Below are 14,604 nucleotides of genomic sequence, written 5' to 3'. Positions count from 1 at the left end.
GAGTGTGCTTCTTCTGAAAATTGTTGACAGGAATATCGTTTAGTGTTAAAATCAGTCAGCCAGACAGAAGAATTAGAGTTTCGAAGACTATTCCTGGAATGTGAGAGTGATTTTCTTCAGGATAGAAAAAGAGATCAGAATTTACAAGATCCCAATAGAAGATAAACATGGTATCATTTTTAAAAGTCTAATATTGGTGTTTCAGTAAGAATAAGTAAGAAAATGACACATCGAGTTAAAATAAATGACTTTTTTTATTCAAACATCCACGTGAGTTTAAATAAAAAACACACACACAAAGGCACAGTTCAGTCTAAAAAACACACAGCATGTATTTTCATATGAAAATAATTTCTGTACATATCGTCTTCTTATGTTAAGACAGGAAAACAGCCCGAGAGAGCAGCTTTACAATAAGCTCTTTTTTTTTTTGAAGAAAATTACAGGATTTCATTTTTTTTTCTTTTTTTTAAAACAAGTTTGTTGCACTTATATGGACATTAACAAACCACGACATTAACATTCCTGTCTAATACACAGAAATTGTACTTTTTCCCAGTTCTGGAGGGTTATTGTGAGGGAAATACCAGTTCAGCTCCAGTGCCAGTTTTACTAGAGTCCCACTAAACCAGAAACATGAGGCTACTAATGAAATGTGAGGACTACTGAGTGATAAATTACTTTTTTTTTTCCTCTCTCTCTTACAGACAGTCTACACCTCTGTTCCCTCCCGGCTGTATATGAGGTTATTAACACTAAAATGGTTGGAGAGGCTCTGTACTGATGCGTAATAGTTCATTCTGTTGTTGTCAGAGATTAAAGAGGGCGAGTACGAGCCCAGTCCGGACATGCCCTCTCTGCTCTGAGACAGTCCCCCGAGATGCCCGGAGCTGTAGTCCCGCTCTCCTCCCCTGGAGCCTCCGCCGCCGCCGCCGCTGCCGTCGATGGTGGATCCACCGCCGCTGCCCGACAGCAGCGAGTTCACGCTGGACACGAAGTTGCTGTAACACGGGCTGTGCTCCGCGGACGGAGGCGGGGACGACTTGGGCTCCGTGGAGGCCGGGGATCCGTGCAGGCTGGGCGGGGAGGAGCTCAGGAGGCTGGCCGTGTCGGAGAGCTTGTGCGCGCCGCCGTCCTCCGACTTGACGGGCAGAGAGGCGCTGCCGTCGGCTCCGGTTATGTCAGCTCTCCTCTTCCTCTTCCGCCTGAAGTTGCCGTTGTCGAACATCTTCTCACAGTTCGGGTCCAGCGTCCAGTAGTTTCCTTTACCTGGAGAGCAACAACAGAAAAAGGGGGGTTAATAAATATGGACGTGTCACCTGCACATCAACAAATCTGATCAAACTGTCAGTGAGCTGGGATGATTTTTCAAAAACCAGCCTCATCAATATCAACAAAATAATAATAAATGTCTCACTCAGAAAAAAACAAACACATTTTTGCGTTAATAAGTTCCAGACTCACCGGGGTCATCCTCGTCACGTGCCACCTTCTTGAAGCAGTCATTCAGTGACAGGTTGTGCCGGATCGAGTTCTGCCATCCAGCCTTGCTCTTCTTATAGAAAGGGAAGTTGTCAGCCACGTACTGATAGATCTGACTCAGAGTCAGCTTTTTGTCTTGGGTGTTCTGTATGGCCATGGCGATCAGCGCCGAGTAGGAATAAGGCGGTCTGACCATCTTGAAGAGCTCCTGCTGGCTGGAGATGGACAGCCAGCCCAGATCCGCGCCGCCGAACCCGGTGGGAGGCGGCAAGAACTGCCTCTGGTTCGACCCGTATCCGGACTGGATGTAGGACGTGCTGTTGTTTCCGGGCAGGTAAGGAGACGAGTTGATGCTGGGTCCGTTCAGCCACAGGTAAGGGTTCGCCGACGCTGAGGTGTACTCTCCGAGGCCGTAGCTGGGGGGGTGCGTCGGCGGCCTCTGCGGGTGATGGTGGTGCAGGTTCTGCTGGTACACCCCGTAGTTGTCGCAGTAGACGGCCATGTCCAGGAGCTCCTGAGCGCTGTGGTGCTGAATAGGGCTGGTCTGCTGGTTGGATGGTTGGTGTCCAAAAGCGTTCATAATCCGCCCTAACCAGATTCCCCCCGAAAAATCCTAACTTCTGCTCTGTGTGTCTCCCTCAGGACTGAGCTCGTCCTCAGAGGGAGGAGTATTTATGCGCACAGCCCGGAGCCTCTACAGGTAGCCCACTGAGGAAAACTTTTGGGACGGTCACACCCCTCCTCCACCCCCCGTCCGGCTCCAGCCCTGTTGTATTGACCCAATCTGCCTATCAATGAGCACCGATACTGCCTTTAACTGCAGAGCTGAGCCTCATGTTATTTTAAGGTATATAGTCATTAAGGCAGGTTAGTGACTTGCAACTGTTGCTTGTGCGTAATTACGCACTGGAGCATGTGTTGGCTGCGGCAGAAGTCTTTATTTAGAGGACTTGTCTTAATAAAACCCGCAAAGACAACGTGAGGTATAAAGCGTCTATATAGAGTCTATATGACTGATAAAAATTGATATGAAAAACTACTGAAGGTTAGAAAAAAAAATTACATTTCCCTGAACTTTTAAAGTTTACAGACACATTTCGGATGATTGTTTGACTCGGTCTGACAATGAGTAAAAACTAAAAAACTTTTTTTTGTTCAACTTAAAGTTTGTTGGCCACAAATAAATCACTATCAACTTCAAGTAAATTAATATTAAAAGATCCATTATAGAATAATATATATAAAAGATTTAACACTTCTATGAAGAGAGGATTTTATTATAATTCACGTGCTTTTGCGCACTGATCGTCACCGTGTCAGAACTCGTTGAACTTCCCTCACGACAGTGTCAAACCCAAACAAAGACGACACGCATGTTTGTAAAAGAAAAAAGCCACCTTCTCTTTTAAAGAAAAAAAGAGGGAGAAAGAAATTCTGCAATAAACATCACAAGTGCCGCGAGTTTAGTGTCAACAAGTGACTCGTGGACCAAAGAAAAAGCCTAAAGAAAACAGACTGCTGTTTCTGTCCTGTGTCATTATGTCTTTCTATTCGCCTTCAGTAATTTTTGTGATTTTAAAGACCAATAAATGTATTTTCTGTCACTTTAAATGGTGAGTTTTGTAAATAAAGCGTTTTACTCGACATGAGAACTAAAATCGGAGACGAATCTTAAACTTTTATGGTAAAACACGAGGGGAAAAAAGGAGGATTTCATGCTGTAACGAATAAAACACACACAAAAAGGATGTGCTACAACAAACTTTACCAGATCTCTCATTCATTTCTCTGACCTCTGGCAGGCCAGTGGGTCGAGTTTCGATCGAGAGCAGAGTGGAGGAGACGATCACAGCTCAGCGATGCTTCCCTGCACGCTTCAATCAACACAGGCTGATATTTTACACATATTCAGATTTCTGCATCTATGGAGGTCAGATCTCTTTCTGCAGGGCTCACACGCCTGAACTGGAAGATTCCAGCTGCCCCCCCAAGGAGTGAGTTTCTGTATCTGAATCACTGAGACCTGCTGTCCTCCCGGAGAGGAGCTCTCTCTCTCTCTCTGCAGGTTCCTCGCTGCTGCTGGACTCCTGCGCTAATCGCCAGAACATTCCTCCTCTCCATGACCTTGATGTAATTGTTTGGCTCGGAGGTGTTGTCCCGACCACAGGCTGTACAGCGGCGGCGGGCAGTGGACTCCGCGGGGGGCGGGTGGCATTTAACCCCCGGACGAAAACAACACAACCTGTTAGGTGTCCAACACCCGGTACAGCTAATTACTGCTGACTGGACATCTGAATGTGGAGCGACTCAAGCGAGCGACCCCGACGGACTGACACTCACATGTTCACCATCTCAAAGCTGAGATATCATGATACCTTATACAGTTTACATCTGATGTTATTATCGAATTCATGGAGCCTGACCGATATTTGTGGACAGATATTCTTAAGGATAAGACATATTTTGCTTTTTTATGGAATATGGTGTACAAAATGGTTCTTGAGGTTGTGTAGAATTATTGAATTCCCAGTTCATTTTCAGTGCACTGATATCATTTTGGACAATAAAGCTTATTTTAAACTGTCTCCAGTACAGGCAAATCATTGTGACAAGTGTGGGATGAGCACATTTTAGGTATATTTGCAAAAGATGAATTTTAATGTATATTCTTTGAATACATTTAAAAATGCATAAATCATGTTTTTACTCCTTTTTAAAGTGCCACATGGCATTTTTTGATTCATTTGATTCGTTATTTTTTGAAATATGTTATAATATGTCACTATCATTTGAACATGGTCCCCTGTGGCCTTCATGTTTGCACAAATTGAAAAATTAGATTTAATACTGTTTGAACATTCAGTTTGCATTCCAGTATTGTCTACTGTAGAGCAGGTTACACCGTTGACAAACTAAATGTCCCAAAGCCATTTCCATTTTTATTTTAAAGATTACAATAATTTCACCCCAAAATGAAAGTTTTGGAGAAATGGAAAGTCGGGTGAAGCTTCATAGTCCAGAAAACATTTCTGGAGGTTTACAACAAAAAGGTCTTCCAGGATTCTCCTAAATAATTGAAGTAGATGGGGACTTGTTTTCAAATCTTAAAAAAAAAAAAAAAAAAAAAAAAAAAAAATGCCTTCGTACAGTTCATCGTAAATGAAAAATAAAATTATAAAACCGATTTGAAAAGGCATTATCGATACCCTTGATGCGCTGCAGAGCTTGTGCACTCACTTTAGATTAGCAGCTGTGCCGCTTGATAAAGGGTGTAAACAATGTGTTTAGAAATCCTTTTGGATCCTTCGTCATCCAGAGACCCCAGCTACTGCTGTTGATCAGGAGAACACTGCAACATGTTTCACTGTGAAGCTCCAGAAATGTTTTGTGGACTACAAAACTTCATCTGACTTTCCACTGGCATGGGGGTGAGCAGATAATGACTGAATTTTCTTTTTTTGGGTGAACGATTCATTTAATGTTTGTAGAATGAACATACGCATGTATGGAAAAATGAAAAGCAAATAAGATCATTGCATTTTAATTTAGACTAATAAAAGACATGAATATATGGAGAAATAAAAAGGTTATTGTGGAATTACAATTTAATTTTGGTTTACATTATTATTTTATTTTAGTCCCTCTCTGGGCTTCATAATGCACAAATGGAAAAAAAAGGTGTTATTTTTATTAATTTTCACATTATAATTAATAAATGAATATTGTCTAGGGCAGGTTAAGTCTTTAAAAATTACATTTTGAACATTTTAAAGTTTTATGTTTCAATTTCAAAATCATTAAACAAACATTTAACACTATGAAATGAAAATCAGATCATTGCATTTTCTTTTTTACTCAAACAACAAATATGTGGAAAATTAACATACAACTGTGGAATTAGATTTTCATTTTCAAGTTTACATTAGCATTTTTAATTTAGTCAGCTATGGTCTTCCCTAGATTTTGCAGTGTGGCTGATTGACAATAGGCAGACATCAAAAATGAGTATTGTGCTGGAGCAGCCATCACTGACATTTCTCTTTATTTTTTCCTCTCGGATTAAATTGAGAAATGTCAAAATGTGGCCTCGACTTGGCAACCTCGAGCCCCCGTGTCATTGTAAAGTAATAACTCAAAACATGCCGGCTGTGTGTGGGGAGGGGGGTGTCGATTGTTGCTCTGCCCTGTCCGTCCTCATCCCCCGTTTCCTCGAGCTTTTTTTCGAGGTCATGGGAGCTTTTCTTTGGGAGATCAAGTCAATCACAGCGGGGTCAGAGAGGCCGGGCTGAGTCCACCACCGCAGGGCCCTTCAGGCTGAGAGCAGAGAAACAGGCAGGTGCTGCAGGTGATGGAACCCTCACACATTCTGCTTTTTCTCCATCCAGTATTTATCAGCACATTTGACCAGTGGGATTAGAGCTAAACACTTGCTGGGAGTCAACAAGGGACCCTCAGGGTTAAACAAGGCCTGTTCTCTGCCTGCAAAGAGCCTTGGCTTTAACAAATGTAGCCGGATGAATTAGACATCTGCTAACTGTTTATTTCTTTGAAGCAATTAGCAGACTATTAGATGCACTTAAGGCCAATAAAATCATGAGAGGCCTCAGATAAAGTCATTAATTCTGACTGTGTAAACAAAATTATCCCCCTGTGCAGCCGGGGGGCTCGTTCATCTCACAGTCTCCCCCCAGTGGAGGAACAAAGCCAGAACACACAACACAACACAGTCTGAGCGCTAATTAATGTTCAGCCCGGGTCCAGAGTGACGTGTGAAAAGAAAAAAAAAGAAAGAAAAAGCTGCTCTTTCTGAATGCATTGCAGAGAGTTAATTCCTCTCTGCAGCCCCTGCACTGCGCAGGAGATTAAAGACACTTGAAGTGTTGTGATCTGAAACTTGGCAGGCGGAGGAACTGTCTGGCCTCGGAGCATCCCTCTTCTCTACACCAGCTGGTCTTTATTCTTCAGGACTGGCAAAGACATATCCACCGCAAGAAACATTTATGATAGGATCTCTAGCTGAGCTCTGCACCTTTTTCCTCAACCCAATTCAGGAGTTTAAGGGGGTGAATACTGGGTGTTTAGAGGACAGCCACCAACTCCTTTTCTTATTTTTTAAAATTCACATTCATTCTTTTTTTTTTTTTTTTTTAGTCAGCTTATGTGGATGTTAATAAAATATTTTACAGCCTTTTAAACCCGCAGCTGTTGAATTATCCAAGGTCTCCGCATAAATAAGTCAACTTGAAGGCCAACAATATACTTCTAAAGAAGCAGGAGTGATACAAAAAAAAAACAGACTTATTAAATTCCCCCTCCTCTCATGAATATACTGCATCTGTTCTTCTTGTTTCTACAGCCAAATGCTTCAGTTTCACGGTGGAGAATGATGCATATTCAGAGTTTAAAACTAGACGGCTGCTTCCACATTCATCTGCTGTCAGTGGAAAAGTTTCTCTGTGCCATTTGAAAAATTTTAAGATTTTAAGGAGGCAAGCTTTGAGACATCACAAACAGTCCGGAAGCCAATCCTGGTCAAATTTCCAATCTGCACACACAAAGCACACACACAAAGCAAAGCAGACTGTCTGGAGAACAACTTTGTATCAAAAATATAGACAAAAATGTGGAATTATGGAATAAAATTACATATGTTTAAGTTTTTTCCTGATGGCAAAATAAAAATAATTTGGATTTCAAACGTTTGACTGATACAAGGTGTCTTCAAATTCACTGTAAAGTTGGTTCCATGTGTATGTGCATGAGAGGCTTCAAGCCACATTACTTGCATACAAGATTACAAGTGGCTTCCAATCCAGTCGTAGCAAAATCGTCAGGCACATACGAGCCTCCTGATGTTAGCACATAGAAACCTCCTCCCTTCAGTCAATAAAACAACTCTGTACAAACATCATTCTGCACATGGACATATTGTAGGACATCGGGGCCCTGGGCACAGATACGTGAAGGGATCCCGACCCTCCTTTATCGGAGTACACCCAAATTGAATGAGACAACGTCTCTTTGTGATATGTTTGTATCTCTTTGTAGCTGTATGTTTGACATTTGCAAATAACAAATTATTCATTCAAATGGCCACTTAGGACCAGGGGCCCCACAGGACTGTGCCCAACTGGCCCGTTTGGTCATCCATCCATGATTCTATACAGTGAAGTCCAAACATCCAAGTGAGGAAGCAAAAAGCAAAACATATTTACGAGTGGATGGGGGCTTTAAGCTCGGGTCGAAGGCATTTGGGCCAATAGCTTCATCTCAAATTTCAGCTACCGTGAGCACAAAAATATTAAAAGTCATTCGTCTACCTGCGAGGCCCGGGGAGGAGAACATGTTCTTAGTAATTAGATGTTCCTCCCTGTGCAGTCCCATCTGACCAATTACTGTTTGGCCCTGACAGTCCATCTCCAGGAGCTAAGGAGGCAGCCCTGCAGACAGCGCGCTGACCGAGGGAGAAATACAACCAGGCCGGCCTTCTGCTTCACCACTGCTGGCTGCATTAGCTTAATTCTCCCCTCCACTGGGCAGATTTACACCTCGGCCCCTGATTACATCCTTGGAGACATCAGATGTTACTGGTCAGTAAGAGCCAAAAAATCTGCCGGGCTGCAGAAAAGGTTAAATACGCTCTCGCTGGCGATTCCTCATGTGATCTTTAAAGCAGAGAGGTGGCGTAAGGAGAGTCGTTTTTATAAGCAGAGATATTTCAACCCTAAAATCCCATCACCCATTAAATAACTGCTGCTTCACTTCACTGGTGCAAAAGACACGGTGGACATGATTTGATGCAGTAGAGTGCTGGTGGTGTCAAGACTATTAATTTGACCTTAAAATTATACATACACAAGCCAAGGGTTTATGCCTCTTTGTTAATCACTCATGTAGGCCGTGTGATGTGACCGGCAGAGTGCACTGACAGGAGCATCCAGACGAGGGCAACATTGCTCCAGACATGACGGCGTCAGCGTGACTCAATAAACTAAAGCGTCCATCCATCAAGCACGCTGGGAGGCAAAATTTATTAAGAAAAAAATTCAGCGTATTGATTTTAATAACATAGAATTTAAGAAATAGAGGGCTGAAGTGAAAATGATGAAATATGTTCCGCTATGTGGAAGTTCAGCACTCAGGATTTCTGTCTTTATAGCAACTCCAGTACCAACAGTGCTCATTGTTTACCTTACCGCTTTAGAATTATGTCTCCCACTACAATAATAATGAATATATTCTGCTCTGAAAAGGTCAACAAGACAGCAGCGTATTACAAAGTCTGATATGAGCTTGTGTGTATGACACATTTTGACACATCACATTTTGCAATTTAACAGTCAGAACTTTAAAAAGAGCACTGTGCAGTTCCTAAGGAGACATTCAAACTAAGAATTTGTATATTTACAATATTACTGAGATAATACAAAATTTCCATATATTATTTTTTCATATATTGATTAACAAGCTGTTCTCAGAGGAAAATAAGGTCCCCGAGAAAGCTGTTTGAAGCTAGAGAGGTGGCAGGGTCCGCCACATATAAACAAAACAGTATGAAACTGTGTTGTCCTTTAAGGTCAATTTATTTATTTGGTCACAAAAACAAAGACAGTTGGTTTATTTAGGCGCAAAATTCAGTCAACAAATCGCTTTGCCGAAAACTACGTAGTGCACCTTTAATGAAAACCCCGCACTCAGCAGCGTCTGATATCCATTTATTCAACACTCGTGCAAGAAATTCTTCTGAGGCAGCTCAAAAATATATAGGCATGAGATCAAAAAGAGCAAATTGCAAAGATTTCATCAACCGGATCAAATCAATATTCGTCGATTGGGCACTTCTGAGGCACTTCTCTGGTTATTTCCGATGCGAAGCTGGGAACTCTGCTTCCTCATCAAACCAGTTCTCCACCCCCGATCTCTAGGTATGTTTCCTAGCAACACGTCTCACCGACTGCCTGGGAAAACCCGGTGCTTCATAATAGCCTCAGCTAATATAGATCACCACCACTTGGCTCTCCCTCTGTCAAACCAAGATAATAAGCCTGTGCACAGGATGTACATTCTTACATTTAGTGCTGAATGCAGCACAATGTAACAGGTCCGGGTTTTTAAAATACCAACAGTTCCTCCTGTGCTTTATAGTCCAGTGTCAACTGGTCTCTGTGCTGTTTGTGACAGCCGCTCTTGATAAGAGAGTGATGGAGTGTGTGTCTGGAGTGCGTGAAGTTGGAGGCAGTACAGAAAAACAACATTAAAGTGTTCGATCAAAGGCCTGGCTCACAGCGACCAGTGCAGGTGTTTACTATAAACTCTCTCAACAGATTAGAAACATGCTCAGAGGACAGTTTGCACTGTCCCCGAAATCTCACACTTTAAAAACAGAATAAAAGACATTTGAAGCTTCACTACCGGTGACCCAAAATCAGGTTCTAACAGCAATTACTGCAGTTCGTTTGGCGTAAGGCTGCAATTTAGGATTATTTTCACAGAGCCAGAGGCGATGTCATCAAACGCAATAAGGCACAGGGGCCTGAGCCCACCGAGGGTTGTTGTGCTGTGCAGTAACAGCTAAGATGGGTCCTTGATTACCTTATCTTGGGACCCTAATCTTGTAGAGGGGCCCTGCTTCAAAGTTACATTTATGAGAGAAACAAATAGGTATTCCGACATAAGTAGTACTGCAGGGTTGCAGTAGATTAACCTGATGATTATTTTCTCATTGATCATTGAATCATGTCAGGTATACAATGTTAGAACACAGTGGCTATTCTTACCACAATTACTTTAAGCCCAATTCAGAAGGGTAACTCCATCATTTTTATTACATTAAAGTGTGTTTACAGGTTTTGGGGAGTACTACTGCTTATGTATAAAAAAAAAAAAAAAGTAGTATCAACCCTTTTGTTGCTCAAAATTCAAAAGGATTGACACAATTAAACCAGTAGAAACTACAGATAATTGTTAAAGCTCGGTAACAACTTTTCATTAGGGCAGGATTTCAGTACCGAGCCAGAGATGTCATTGGGTACAACAGCTTTCCTCCCTTTTGCTCTCCTTCCCCTCGCTCCTCTCAGAGTCAGAGAATGGGGATTTCCCACCAAAGGTACCATTTGAAGCAGCGATTAGCATGTGTGCTAACATGGTAGCATTCATAAAAAGGTGTTCAGTTCATCCAAAAAAAAAAAAAAAGGAAATCAATTAACTACCTACCACATACCTAAATCAAACAAAAACTGCAAATTCTGACATTCAAAACCAGGGAACCATCAAACAATAGTCCTTTTTTCATGGAAATATAATCAACTCATTTTTCAAAACAGTTAATACTTTTGTCTTGCTTGCTTTTACATTATAATGATCATTTTGCATAATAATATAAATTGTACAGCAGCATGTTCTCAATAACTCATCTGCTATCATTGAATAAAGAATCTCTTGAGTGACACTGAGGCGAACAGTTGATTTGCCTCCATGTCAATGTTTTCTCCATATTTCTGGTTTGAAACGCAGACACTCACACAAAACACAGCAAAATAACACGAGCCTTGTTCTTCGCCACACAAGAGATGTTTGCTCTGCTACTGAACACAATTCATTCAGTCAGTTTACTGAACCACTCGGTGACAACTCTACTGAGATAGAGAGGGGCCTCATGGTTCCTGCATGACACTATCTGTGACAGCTCCACACAACACTTTACTGTCATGCTGACATCCATTGATTGCTGCTGGAGCTGCATGTTTGTTTACAGGGAGAAACAACAGGCAGCTGTACGCACAGTTTATAGAGGCTGATGTATATGAAGATCTCTTAGTTTCCAGACAGGCTGACATTTAGAATGGCAATTACCATGTTGCTTTTAGGATTAATTATACGGTATTTACTTCTGTATTAGACAGTTAACTGTAAATAGCATCAATAAATACTGTGGGACACAGAGGGGCATGCTCATATGATAGAGTGTTATTTAACTGGATATGGCGTCATATTTACATAACATGTTACCAAAGCCAAAAAAAATGTTTGACATTTGCATCAAACAATTGCTGCTGTCATACCAGATTTGTATCCATCATGAAATGTTTTAACCATGCCTGTCACACAGCTCTATGGATGACTAAATCGGTCAGTCAGACTGAAATATTTCAATTGAATAGATTGTCATAATCCATTCATCGTCCCCAGATGATAAATCACACTGACTTTGCTGACTTTCCCTCCGGCACCACCAGCAGGTTCATTTGTGGTTTTCAGTAACAGACTACAGATTACTGTGAGACTTGGTGCAGTCATCACTTAAATTTATGAGTAAATACTTGCAAAATTAATGACTTTCCCTACAGACCGCAACTACACTTTGTATTTACTGCTCAATTAGCAAATGCTAGCATGCTTACACACTAAATTAAGATGCTAATCAAGCAACACATTCATCACAGAGCTGCTAGCATGGCTATAGACTTGTGATGTTCATCACTAACGTTTATTTTGAATACAAAATAATATCAACTAATAAATGGTAATGTATTGTTATGCAGTAGGATAAAGTTTTATTGATACCTGGCAGTAAATTCTCAAGCTACCCAGCAGATAAAGTGTATAAAAGTAATGAAAATGAGATAGCAGCAACAATAAAGTGATGAACACAATGCATCATTAATCATGATATAGTTGTAAAATATGTTATTCCAAAATAGGCCAATCTGCATTATTTCTTTTGGTGCTTGAGGAACAATTTAAAGTTAATGCTTTTGTACTTTTACTTAAAGTGGCAACTTTCCCTTCCCTTTAGCCGGGAGACGTGAAAGGAAATGGGAATGGATCAAGGCTGCCAGCCTGCAAGCCCCTCATTTTCCAGATTTCGTGACCTTTTGGCAGACGAAAATTACACTGGTGAAAGCACTGCTCTCCGGGAACCAATGTCAGTGCCGATGGTGTCATTATTCTATAACCATCATATTTTGTGATCAACATTTATTCTCTTATGATTTGTCAAAGCAAAAAAATAGTTGTGAATGCAGTACTTCTACTTGTAACAGAGTACTAATACCACATCTGCACATAAGACTACTGTTGCATTTTTAGCTTATCCAAAAAAATAAATAAAAAATAAAAAATGGACCAGCAGTTATTGTGAGTTCCAGTAAATCAAAAGGGTAGAGAAGGGCACCTCATGCATTTGCCATCCTAGGTAAAATAAAAGTTTTTCTTGCAATGAAGAAGATGCACATCAGAGGAGATTAAGAAATACATGCTGTATACCTGCATTAATGTTGCATTACACCACTGCCTATAACTCAACCTGCATCAGTCTTGTTCATGCATTTTGCTGGCAATAAAACAACAGACAATATTCCAATCCCAAATATAAAATAATCTGTGAATCAGAAAAACTAGTTCTGAAAAAGTTGCGTTTTAGTGAGTGTCTACCACATTAACAGCGTAAATGCAGCCACTAACCATGGGCATTACTTGTACTGAGCCTCCAATCGGGGGAAAAAGGCCAGGAAAGCCCAGCGGACAGCTGTGATTGGATATACAGTAGGCCCAGCTGTTGATTTATGGAAATATCGTCCTAGTCCATTATGCGAAGGAGACATTTAAAAGAGGCGCGTGCACATTCGCTGCCTCCCAGCAAATAAAAGTGTGTCAGGAGGGAAGGGGAAATATACACATTATTCCAGGCTGAAATGACAAATGAGACGGGGATAGAGTGTGTTGTAAATACATTCCTCCCGGTGAGAAGGAGCTAGCTCCCTCGACTGCAGTACTTACCCCCCTCAAGTATTTATTATATATGCTATATGTAAGAATTGGCCACCCGTCAAATTCATTCTCTTAACAGCTAGCTGCAGGTAGCTAGCAAGCTCAGTTAACAGTATGCCTAGCGGTCATATTGGGGTTGTTTATTATCGGACAATCACCTCTTGAGGTACACAAGGAGCTAGCCCTTTGGTATGCTAACTTCAATAAATAACTGCACAAAATGGCTGTACTCAGCACTGTTTCTTGATTTAGTGTTTATATTTTTAATTTTTAAACAAAATTCTTACATAATGCACCTTAAAGGCAGCACTTGCAACCTTTACTCTATGCCAGGGCTGCCCAGTGTGAGGCCCACAGGCTAAAGTTAGCTCACCACCATGAGCTCTTCAACCTGACCATGATGCCAGAGGACAATGGCCGCCTTGTAAATATCGTCTGTAGGTGCTTGTTTTTGGCCTGTGGTCCACCATTAAGTGTACATTTTGGCCCAACATGATAAAAAGTATGGTGGTACTTTTCATTTGTTTAAGTCTCTTTTGTATCATTTTCCTGTCTTTTTTTTAAGCATAACTTACTGGTCATCCTCGGTTCATTGCTACTTTCCTGCTTTAGTTATATCACCCTTTTCAGTAAAGTTAACTATAAAAGTTTAGTATTGCCAAAAATACAATGTATTGACAGTCTGACTTACCAACTTTTTGAAGCCGTTCCCCATGTAGCGTTGTAATTGTGTTTGAGGGTCATCATCTTGCCGGAAAGCAAATCTTCCAAATTGCACTGTTTGCTTCTGTTGGAGGTCGCGGTTGGTTTTCTTCCAGGATTCCTGTCTTTTTATTCTTTCTTTTCAGTGCATTTATGTTCCATGTACCTTCACAAAACCTTCCTGGCTGAAGTGAAACATCCCCACAAGATGATGCTGCACCCACCAGGCATCACTGAGTAAACAATGTCATACAAGTTTTTCTTTTTTTTGGTTTTAACAGCGGCTTCCTCTTTGCACGGTTCCATCAAACTGCTCTTGGTGAATCACGGGGGCAGTGATAATACCCCTCCGCTGCTTCCGAGTGTCCACAGGGCTGCTCCAGGCACATTTACAGCTGTGCCCTGTTGTTTTATGACTCACCTTGTTGGACTTTGTTTCACTAACCTTGTTGCAGATTTGTTTGTTGCTCTGTATTCATGATGCGATTCTGCACCCTGGACATTTACCGAGCAGCTGTTGGACCTTCCGGTTTCAAGTGCTTTTTACTGTCTGACTGTCACACTTTTATTACACACAGGTGATCTCCATTAAATGAATTATGAGACTCTGCAAAACAATGAGCTGCACCAGTGATGAGTTCAGGTGTGTAG

General features: G+C 41.4%; 1 protein-coding gene across 4 annotated transcripts in view; it reads right to left on the bottom strand.

Annotated features, from left to right (window-relative positions):
- The window catches only part of foxi1 (forkhead box i1), a 28,519-nt gene extending 14,017 nt beyond the window's left edge, over positions 1 to 14,502 (bottom strand). The window contains exons 1-3 of one of the 4 annotated variants that reach the window (XM_037082536.1): positions 13,943 to 14,502; positions 1,465 to 2,070; positions 236 to 1,269 (exon numbers count right to left, since the gene is read on the bottom strand). In XM_037082536.1, the coding sequence (XP_036938431.1) occupies positions 713 to 1,269; positions 1,465 to 2,062 (1,155 nt within the window). In that variant the 5' untranslated portion in view covers positions 2,063 to 2,070; positions 13,943 to 14,502 and the 3' untranslated portion in view covers positions 236 to 712. Of the gene's footprint in view, positions 1 to 235; positions 1,270 to 1,464; positions 2,071 to 13,942 lie in introns of those variants that run through there. The other 3 variants (XM_037082537.1, XM_037082538.1, XR_005071963.1) reach the window with 3 other exon arrangements.
- Between the last annotated feature and the right edge of the window lie 102 nt (positions 14,503 to 14,604).

The sequence above is a fragment of the Acanthopagrus latus genome, chromosome 20, assembly GCF_904848185.1.
Source record: "Acanthopagrus latus isolate v.2019 chromosome 20, fAcaLat1.1, whole genome shotgun sequence".
Classification (NCBI taxonomy): Eukaryota; Metazoa; Chordata; class Actinopteri; order Spariformes; family Sparidae; genus Acanthopagrus; species Acanthopagrus latus.
Note: the sequence above shows the minus strand (reverse complement) of the source record. Positions and strands in the feature narration are given on the sequence as shown.